Below are 11,126 nucleotides of genomic sequence, written 5' to 3'. Positions count from 1 at the left end.
AAACAGTTAATTACTGTTAATTACTGACCTTTTTTAAATTATCCTGGTTCCATTACTTTACAGAACTGAAACAGTTTATCATACTGATTAACAGCAGCTGAAGAACTAGCCCTGGAAAACTTTCTGATGTTTAATATTACAGAATAGTTTTCACTTCATTTGGAATAGACGTTAGTGTTCTCTGGTGTTTCTTCATGTTCTCACTGCTCATGAAAGACAATGCAGCTGCAGATTTTCCAAGGCCATGGCAGAGACATGAGCTTCCTCATTCGTCCTCCTCTGGTCCCAGTCCTTCTCCATTACCACTGCTTTTGCTCCAGAGCCAGAGGTCCTGTTTGTGAAGCTGAGTCACCAACCCACCTATCTCCCTTGCTTGTGTTCAAGACAGTCTCTCCCCTTGAGCAATATTCTATATTATATAGAATATACTATTTAAAATCAGGTTTTAAATAGTAATTTCTAGTATTTAATCTGAATTTACTCATATGTCTTTGTTTATTCTTTCATGTATCATCACTAGATTTTTTTTCTTATTGGCCAGATTGTAAAATATCTTTGCTTGTCTAAATACTGGTATCTAATGTTAAAAAAAAAAATAAAATAGAGAGAGAGAGAGAAAGAAAAAGGAGCTTTGAAAGTGCTTCATATAATATTATGCATTAGGTTTTTGCAACAATCTGATAGCTGAAGGTCATGTCTGTATGACAGAACTATTTCTCCTTGCCTGTCAGTTAAATTAGTTGCTAAATATGGTTTCAGGTACAAGACCCATCATTGTTAATGCATGTCTTTGTTAATTCAAGAATAAGATGTTCTGAATGCTTACTTCCCATTTAGTAATTCTTTATGGATACAATGGTATCTATTTGAGCAATACGCATATAAATAATGTATGATTTTTGTAGTGAATAGGAATGAATCATGATGCTACTTTTCTTATGAGAATGCTAGAATGACATTCTGTATTTAAATGGTGGACCCATGCTGCTCCCTATGTCTTGTAGTCAGGGTGAGATTCTGGATTTGAAAAGCAGTCCCTTTATTTAAGCACATAAGTTTGACTTTCACCCTTCATTCTACAGGATACTGCACACTGAGATGCTCACCCAGCAGAGTGATTACAAACTCTCCAGCCTGTACTAATGGAAGCAGTGGTTTACTCCACCAGATTAACAGCTGATACTGCTATGCCTAACATCTAGACCTCCAGATCTGCTTTGCCTGAATCTCAGGTTCAGATTCCTGTAAGAAGTTTCCATACTAATAGGAAGCTGTGACAATGACTAATAAATAATAAAATATATATTGGTTTTTGCAATACAGCAGTACCCTCACTTTTCGCACCTGTTCTGTTTGTAGCTGAGAAGCCTCTAGGGTATATGGAGAAGGAAAATCCTTCAGGGACTCAGGATGTAAAATCCTACTGGACAGTTGAGTATGTATGTATATGGCTGCTGCTTTTCCTTTGAAAATTGTACATAAAGAAGATAATCACTAAAATATACAACAGTAACCCATCCATTGTAGTACCTGAACTCATTAAGTCATTTGTTCAGCTTTATTTGTGATACAATAATAAATCAATTTAAGAGATGAAGTACAAAATTATTTGAAGGCATTCTGGAAAGGATTCATTCAGCTGAGAAAAATGGTTTTAACACTCCTTTTAACACACTCTGAACCACACATTATGGGAAGAGTTCAATACTGGTCCTCAACATTACACATACACCCTGTGTTAATTTTGAAATTATTATTTTGTCCCAGAGTCCTTCCTCCACCATTTTTACTCCCAGCTACAGCAGCAAAGAGGTGCTGTGAGGTAAACTGTCTGGCTCTCTGATCCTCATCAGGCTTTTGTAACCATCCACAGCAAGGCTGGACATATCAAGGTTGTGTTACCTTGAACTAACAATGCAACTAGGTAAAATAAAGTGGAGGGGGAGAGTCTGGGGAAACAAACTTCAGCAGGCAATGGCTGAGCATCACAACCAGTACCACTTATACCAGGAAAACTTAAAGATCAAGCTCTGAAACTCGGAATTTCATCAGGACAGACTTTTTTCTATACCACAGGAAACTTACAAGTGACTTGATTAGAGTATTTGAACAATATACAGCATCTCTTAATCAGCTCTCCAAGATTATGTGTAATTTACATAACAGAAGCCTCTTGTGGGTTTTTTTTTCCTCTTGCTTGATGAATCCCGAGTTTGCAGAAGTTTAGTTGTCCTTCTGTCTAGCTCTCTGTATGACATACACATGCACAGAGAAGCACTCAGCACAATCAGATTGTGTTGTGGGCAATACCTGGCAAAGGAACCTCACACAAAGGAAACTGAACAAAAAATTCCAATTTCTCTCTTCAGAAATTAAGCACAATTATTTCATTGTCTGCTGTACATGTAAGCAAGATAGGCAGATGGAATGTACGGGCATGAAACATGCCAAAGATGATTACTTTAGCTCCCTAACATCTAGATGACAATTCTATACAAGTTCTGTTTGTTGTAGATTCATGCTTAGGGTTGATTTGTTTTCAGAAATGCCCAAATACACAGAGCAAAGGCTGCAAGAGAGCTTTTTTTTTTTTTCATATGTCAATGATTTCACACATAGGCATTTCACAAATAGCTGGAGAGTGCTATTCCTTTAACACAACACCTAGAGCTTGTCAGGGTGCTGGGCAGCTGATGCGTTCTTCCAGTTCATGATTTTGAAACTGCTGCCCTTGATTCCCCAGTATTTTGAGCAACCTGGATCATGTACTAGTCCCACAAAAGAAGTCTCCCACATTTCTACCTTTAAATATCACCTGCTAAATCTGTTCTGGTTTAGCACTAGTCTTGCATTATCAGCTTTTCTCCAACAAAGATTGTGACAGGCACATGCAAGTACCAGTGTGAAGACTGAGGTTTTGATGAGTGTATACAGATTTGAGATTCTTGTGGTAAATGTGCTTTCAAAACCAAAGAGATAGTAACACTTGCTGTAGTAACAAGGTATTTTTTATGGACTCCACAGTAGTATATCTGTCAAGCCAGATCTGCTGAGACAGGAAAAATCCAGGGCAGCATTTAAAAGCATTAATGGCTTTAAATCCAGATTTTCACAGTGCATCCTTGAAGGAAACACTACTGTGTAGGTGTCTTGTCTCACGGTATCTGACAGAGACAGTCTTAGACTCTAATTGGAATAAGGAGTTAAGTGTTAGGATAACATCTTTTTTCAATCATCATCACTTATTTCAAGTCTTATACTGTGCACATCATGCAGATCCTACAGACATTCTTCATGTACAGTTTAGTCATGCTTTGCTAAAAAAGAAAAAATATTTTCAGCAGCTAAATATACATCCATGGTTTGGGGATTAAACTCTATATCCAGCCTGCATTTCCCATGCCTTATCTGTAAAATTATACATTAAATGCTACTCAGCATTTATTTCTAAGGGTAAGGTTATGACCGCCACATTACTTTACCGTGCCAAAGGAATTTGAACCCACAGGTGGCTTTGGCAGGCAACGAGCCAAGGCCACGTGTCACCAGGCACATTTACCTTCTAACACCTGACATCAGCAGGAAAGTGGAGTGGGAAGTTTGGTGAGTTAGAGCACCAAAATAAACCGCCACAGGCACTATCCCACCAATCTCTTCTATCCTTCACATGGGTTTCTCTAAAGCTGGTTCTCGTGTATGCTGAATGCATGGAGTACCTGTTCAGAATCTACAAGTAAAATTACTTTACACCTAACTGTTACAGAGGTGTAGGAGAGGATAATTAAGGGAACCAATGTTTGCAAAGTATTTGAGGACCACTGAATGAAAGTAATTGTATAAATTTAAGTTCTCCTATTAAATGTTTTTTTTCTTTTGTACATATGTATACCTTGATTTCTTTTTTTCTATACTGATTGGAACTGTAGAGATTCCCTTAAAAAAGAAAAGAGAATAAATAGACATAAATACAGAACAGGAAATCTCCCTCATCCTGTCATCTATTGCTTCATGAAACTTACTGATCAGTGCAAATAAGTTTTTGTTGTATCATACATTACTGGTAGGTCTGATGAACTTTTATATTTCAAAACTGAGTGGCAGGAAATCTAATGCCTATTGCATAAAACTGATGCAAAGCTCATGGTTTTATCACAGCAAATGTTATAAAATTTATTATTAAACATGCATATCACAATACTGAAATGACAGTCAAGTTCAAGGTTTATAGTGCAATATACAGTACAAACAAGTCCCTCATGGTCCCTGTAAATTTCTTGAGGTAGCATGGGAATTACCTGTGTTGACTTCTTCTTTCAAGTATAGATTTAGAATATCCTTTGGCCTGACTGAAGAAAATTTATGAAAAATGTATTTACATTTTTATTTTATTTTGGTTTTGTAGGAAACCAACTGTTTGAGCTCAGAATTAAAAAGTCAAAAAAACAAAGGATTTAGTTGTGCTACTTTAGAACATATATATTTTTGCCCCACAGAATATGTTATCCAATATGCAACAAAAAGGTGCACTATTAAAAGTGATATTTTGACTAAACATAAGAAAATATACATCTACCTTATTGAAATAATAGATTAACACAATCTTTGTCAAAATGTTTTGATTTGGAGTACACATTCTTTTCAGAAAGAAACAGTTCTGACAAAAAATTCAAATCAAGCATTTGCAGATTATTTTGTATAAAGAAACATACAATAACACAGAGACCAAACCTACAAGTGAGAATTACTATAATTCAAAGGAATGTAATTGCTATTTAGCCCTGATTTTGATTAGTGATAATTCTTGGGTCATTTGTCAAAAGTTTTCATCACAGATCACAGTTCAGCTTCAGGGAAAATGATCTCTCCACCACAGATGTAATTCTTCCTATTTTCATCAACAGCTTGTATTTTTCAGTAGAGAAGAGCACGTGTTGGGGTATGTACATGGTACAGGTCCCTGATGAATAAACACATGAGTTGACAGGTGCTGGGTTAGCTGTAAGTCTCTTGGGAGATGAAATTTTTTTTTCCTTTTTTTTTTTTTCCTGAGGAACTGACCTAGAGAATAAAAAAGGCACTAATCAGTCTGAGATACTTCCAGAACAGTGATGCTGATAATTTTCTATGAACTTTATTTCTATATGTCTTCCAAAATACAGCAATTAAATGAATTTTTGCAATTTTAAACAACATAGTAGTTTTTTTACTGATTGAAAGGCTAAGGAATTATTTTCCCACCTAGAAAAACTTACTCTGCACCACTTAGCTGAGTCTAGTTACTGCCCTAAAAGTACTGCCTTGTGAGACTAGAGGTCCTACCTTGTCAGCAGCTTTAGGTCTTTTTGAATCAGTGTTTTCTGTCTACTTTCTGAGTGATGCAAGACCTAATCACAAAATGCACTGGCACACCTGGAGCAACTTTTCTAGAAGTGCTTTGGGCTTACTAAAACTAAGTGGCTCTGTGACACCGATTGTCAGCTTTCAATTGTGCTATCATCCCTGATGTTTATGATGGATAGAGAAGCTCAATTTTTGAGACCAGTAACTAGACTGCTTTGTAAGAAATTAAAATAGGGATGGAAAACCTATAAATCAGCAGAGGTTATCACACATAACCCAGGAAATTGCTTCATAGTCATGCTGAAAACAAATGCGGATCTCAAAAAGTAAACGGTACACAGAAGAAGTAATATCCAGCCTAAGTAATTTATGTTCTTTGCCATAATTGGGATCTTACATTGTTAGGAGAGATATGTTACCTGGATGCCAGAAAATAATTTGACAGTGATATTGAAAAGACTTATCCTGAAACAATACACCTAATATGCCTCCTTGTCTGTTAACTTTGTGTAGAAAAGGCCGGGTAGGTTCAGGAGCCAAGTGGCTAAAGAGTGCTACACGTCACTTGACTTGCAGAAACAATGTAGCTTTCTTTTCACTTAACGCTGCTGGGCGATACACATATTTGCAAGTTTGATTCTTTGTAATATTTACTGAGAAACAGGACACTTGCTTTTCAACACAACAAAACGTATGAGACACTTCACGTAGTTATCTGGCAGGCACAAATCACTCCTTTGAAAACACATTTGTTGTTACTAATCTTGCTCCTGAGCCTCTTTCACACTGAAATAACCATTATCACTCCTGATTTACAATGGTGTTAGTAAGGAGTTAATCTTACTTTATTATTTTTGTTATATTACAGTAAGTGAAAAAATCACACTGGCTTGAAATCATGGAACTATGAAATCGTGGAGATTCTGCCACCAAGGGCTGGACTTCATCCAATATGCTATTAAACCTGTAAGCATAAACCAAAATCACAGTTGCTGTATTATATTTGACAGCAATTTAGAATTATTTATTCCATTTACTACATGTACAATCCAATAATTCTCATAAACGTCAATGAGCATTTTGAAGGCACAGCAATGAGACTGGGTTCTCACCAGGACTAACTGTTCCCAGACTGCCAGATGAGTCCCACCAGGAACTGGCAAGCCCTTTAAAAGATGACTGCATCAAACAAAACCAGGTGAGTACTTCTCTGAAGAAACAGGAACAGTGCTTCTGTTGGCAAACCTCTTCTTTTGTATCTGTGTATGCCATGGCAGGGATATGGCGTTGTGGCTGACTTCAGTCACATGAAGCATGACTCCTCCTCATGCATACAACATGGTGACCTGTGCTGTTGCTGCTGCCACAAGAGATTCAAACACAGCCCTGTGGTCACTGAGGGGCCTGGACAACAGAATTCAGGCATCCCAGACCTAGACGGACAGGTGTCAGTTGCAAGATTTCCATCTTCTAATAGAATTATTTAATGAAAGGAGAAAGAGTAACATTTAAGCAATTAATTTTTCTGTTGTTCCTTTGCATCTTGGTAATTATCTCAGTTATTGTGTATTGATTCCAATGTGCACATGCTTTACTTGTATCAATAGCAAAATTCCATTTCCTTTAGTTGAAGCAGGGTTGGTACATAAAGACTAGTACTGAATTGCATGTTTGAGCACTGCTTCCAATGCAAAATACAAACAAGGTACAAGAAATGTTACTCTTCTATGAGCTCAGGGCCCCCATAAAACATCCTGAAGTAAAGAAGTTAAAAAGCCCTGAAGAATCAAGCAAGGTTGGAGTGTTGGAAATTCCATGGACTGGCTACACTGGTTGTCCTTATTTTCAGCAAAGGAACAATCTCCAAAACCAAAATGAACTTTTGAACCTGTATCCTGCGTTAGTTAAAAGCCTGAAGCTGCGTTGAAAATCTGACAGCGTAAACTGTGCGAATCATGAGTTTGAAAACCTGTTAAACATGTAGAAGATGGGCTGAAGAAAAGGCAGAGCACCCATACTCCTGCATCTTTGGCTGTAAATGAAAGAGGGGTGCATAGTTCTTGATCTAAACTCTTTGCATGTGGTGTTGTGTAACTTCACATCCAGCAATCCAACCAAATACCCTCCCTTCAATTTACAGATAACTTCAGTGGAGGTGAAAAACATTTCTGACACTTCCACAAGGTCATGCTGTAACTCATATAGAAAATATCAGGGATTCTGTACTTGTTGACCTGTATCTGAAGGTTAGGCTCTTTCAAGAGCTAAATCAAGCAGGAGTGAAATCATATGAGTGCATTGAACTTCCTGTTACCTTTGATGAGCAATTCTCTCTCTGAACAACTCCTAAGTTCAGATGGAACTTTAAAGTTGCTCAGTTATGTGACATCATGTACTTTTCAAAGGCTGAACAAAATGGATGGGAGGAAAATAGAAAAAGCACTTGTGTCCAGAATGTAATCAGTACTCAACTTGGCGTGGGACCAATATACTGCAGAAAATGTGAAGTGCTGGGAAATCTGAGCCAGAGAAGTGACAGAAGCACATAAGATGACATGAAAACAACCAAATATAAGGTGCAACACCCTATAGAGGGAGTAGACTTTATCTTGTATTTTGGAAAATGGTGATTACTTTGTCCTGGTGAGAGAATACCTGCAAACAGCACGTAAGCATTTGCTTTGTGAGGTGCCCGAGAGCGCTGCCAGTGGCTGAGGCTCGCTTCTCCGTGCGGGCCGGGACCATTCGGCGTGGGCACGTGTGCCAGACAGACTACAGCCACCCTCCTGAGCTCGCCGCTGCTGGCGCGGCCCGGGGGCTCCGGACGGGGCGGGCGCTGGGGTCGGGACCCCTTCTTTGGTAGAGCAGGGAGCCAGCAGCGGCCGGGCGGAGGGCAGCAGCCGCCGGTCTCTCGGGGCTCACCCTGCCCGGGGCGCGGGGCGGGCGGCGGCGCGGGCTGCGGGAGGGCGCGGCCGGCGGCGCGCACACAATGGCCGTGCCGGGAGCCGCCCGCAGAGCCGCGCTGGGCGGGTCCCGCCGCCGCGGGCTGGCCGTGCCGGGCCGTGCCGTGCCCAGAGGGGCGGGGCGGGGTGGGGTGGGGTGGGGTGGGCGCACCTGGCCGAGGCGACGGGAGGCGGCGGCGGAGCAGGGGCGAGAGGCCGCGGCGAGGGGCGGAGGGCGGCGCGGCGGGCGGGCCGCTCCTCATTGGCCGTGCGGCCACACCGCGAGTGCCTGCGCGCCCGCCGGGAGCGGCCGCGGCGCTGTCGCCGCTTCCCAGGGCGCGGAGCGGCGGGAGGGCGAGCGGGTAAGCGGGAGGCGCCGCGGGACAACCGGTGCCGTTCGCCCCGGCCCGGCGGCTCGCCCGGGGTCAGACTGCGGAGGTGTCCGGGGGCGGGCCCCTGCCGCAGGCCCGGCGGCACGTCCCGGTTGACAGGACAACGGAGCCACTGAGGAATGCGGCGGGCGGCCGGCCGGCCGGGCTCCGGTGGCCGCCGCGGCGGCTGGGCGGCTGGGCGGCTGCCGGGGAAGGGGCGGGGGCGCGGAGCGCCGCTTTCTTCTCCCGGCGCTCGGGCAGGGACAGGGGAGGCGCTCTTCGGCCCGCGGGTGCCGCTTCCCTCGCGGGTGAGGAGGACGGGGAGAGCCCCCGGCGCCGGGAGGGACCGCGGGCAGGGGCGTTCACCTCTGCGCTCGTCCGCAGGGCGCGCAGCCGAACGCGGGGCGGCTCCGGGGCGCTGGTGATGAGGGCGCCGAGCAGGGGCTGAAGCCGGCGGCGGGCGGCGACCATGACGGTGTTCCGGCAGGAGAACCTGGAGGAGCACTACGAGACGGGCGAGGACCTTGGCAGGTGGGTGCGGGCGGATGGAGCCGTGGCCTCTGAGCGCGGCGGGGCAAGGGGCGAGGGCAGGCTCACACCCGCGTTGCCTTTCCACCGTGTCTGAGGTGCCCAAAGAGAGAAAAGGATTTGGATTTGAAGTTACCGCGCCTTTGCCTTTTTAACATGGGTCTGATGAGATTTTTGGACAGGGACAGTTCCTAGGCGGTACCTGCTCAGCCCGACACCCTCCCGGGTGCTGTAGTGGGCTAGCAGGGGCGAGCCTGCTGTCGGCGGCGCAGCTGTGGCTGTGCGAGGCTGGCTGCTGTTCGCCGGGCGGGGAACTGGAAACGGGCTGGGCTTGAAGGAGGGAAGTTTGCATTGTTCATAGTGTGAAGGACTACGTTTGTATGGCGTGTTGGATTTTGCTTTGAGACTCGATTAAAGGAGTGAGAGAAGCTCTGTATTCCATCTGTATCTGTGGTGAAGATGACTGTCTGGGCATCGCTGCTGGAGCTGGAAGTCAGATTAAGGGATGTGAGCAGAGCGCTGCCAATGCAGAGCTGCCTACTTGAACCTTGGTTCTTGAATTATGTAATTGTGAGCCCCTCCGAGCCCACGATATTAGTCATGCCTTGTTTTTTCAGTGCTTTCCATGTTTTAAGACAGTTTAAAACACTGAATTGTGTTACATGAGAGCCTTTTTTATGTTCTTTCCCCCTTCTTTAAGGAGGAATCCAGTGGCATTCTAGCAAACCAGTATGGCAGAATCCTTTTCTAGTGTTCATCCTGGTGATTTCAAAGCAGAGGGTCAGTGTTCAGTTAGCACAGGGCATTCAGTATACGTGGAGCAGATGCCCCTATATCTGCCTCTGTGTACCTTTCCAGTGAAGCGTCCAGTCATAGCTAATGTTGTGAACAAGTTACTTGAATAGGCAGGAACTTAGAAATATTTCATGATTTCTTAAAAATAAATAAAAATAAGAATAAACTAAAACAAAACCCCCAAACAACAATAACAAAAAACCAACCAATGAACCAAAAAACAACCTGAAACCCCACCCAAACAACAACTAACCAACCAAGAAGCCCCCCCACATTATAAGAAAGTTAATTGCACTGTATTTCTAGTAAACTTCATCCCATTTTTATGCAAGTTTGTTGATGTGACTTTGACAATAAACACGTACTTTTATTTCCACATAGTATTTTGGGTTGACATTTTCATACATCTAGAGTAACATTCTAGGACTGTGTTAGACTGTGAAGTAATCTTAACTTGCTGGATAACCTCATAGGAAGATGTATTTTCATGCTAAGGCATAAGTTTGGATTTTGTGATCTAAATTATTTTAGCTCCTAAGATTGCTCTATTTCATTTTCAGGGGTTTTTTTTTTTTGACAAGGATACACAGTATTCCAAAACTCAGGTGTAGGTTTCTGGATTCTTAAAAATAAAACAATTGTTGTGCTTACAGATACTGATAAATTATTGACTTCATGGAAGACAATAAAGACGCACATATATTGTGGGGTTTTTAAGATTCTTCAGGGAGAAGACAATGTCAATATTCAAATTTAGAAGATGCTAAGGTTTATGTAATTTCTCCTGTATTTTTTTAAAGAGGAAGTATCAGTGCAGTGTTTGGTCTCTGATGCATATTTATGAAATAGAACAATTGCCCTTAGGCCAATTACATAAGAAGTGTTTAAATACATGCAGTTTTTTTTTTCAAATAAATGTTCTTTGGAAGTCACAAGTCACAAGCTCCAGAGCACAGCAATGGAGAGCAGGCATTTCGTTTTTACAGTATGAGAAGTGCAAACACTGAAAACATTAGGTAGTAAAAGAACAACCAAAAAAAACCAGAACAAATGGAGGGTTTCAAACTGGCAGAGTGTTAGGTAATAGCATTCATTTTAAAAATGGTATATTTATTTTATCATTTACCAACAGGTTATTACAACACTGGGG

General features: G+C 42.4%; 1 protein-coding gene across 1 annotated transcript in view; it reads left to right on the top strand.

Moving 5' to 3' along the window:
• The first annotated feature begins 9,067 nt into the window (after positions 1-9,067).
• The window catches only part of DAPK1 (death associated protein kinase 1), an 83,287-nt gene continuing 81,228 nt past the window's right edge, over positions 9,068-11,126 (top strand). The window contains exon 1 of the mRNA XM_066568850.1: positions 9,068-9,184. Within this exon, the coding sequence (XP_066424947.1) occupies positions 9,123-9,184 (62 nt within the window). The 5' untranslated portion in view covers positions 9,068-9,122. The remainder of the gene's footprint in view (positions 9,185-11,126) is intronic.

The sequence above is a fragment of the Molothrus aeneus genome, chromosome Z, assembly GCF_037042795.1.
Source record: "Molothrus aeneus isolate 106 chromosome Z, BPBGC_Maene_1.0, whole genome shotgun sequence".
NCBI classification, from domain to species: Eukaryota; Metazoa; Chordata; class Aves; order Passeriformes; family Icteridae; genus Molothrus; species Molothrus aeneus.
This window is presented reverse-complemented; position numbering and strand designations above follow the sequence as displayed.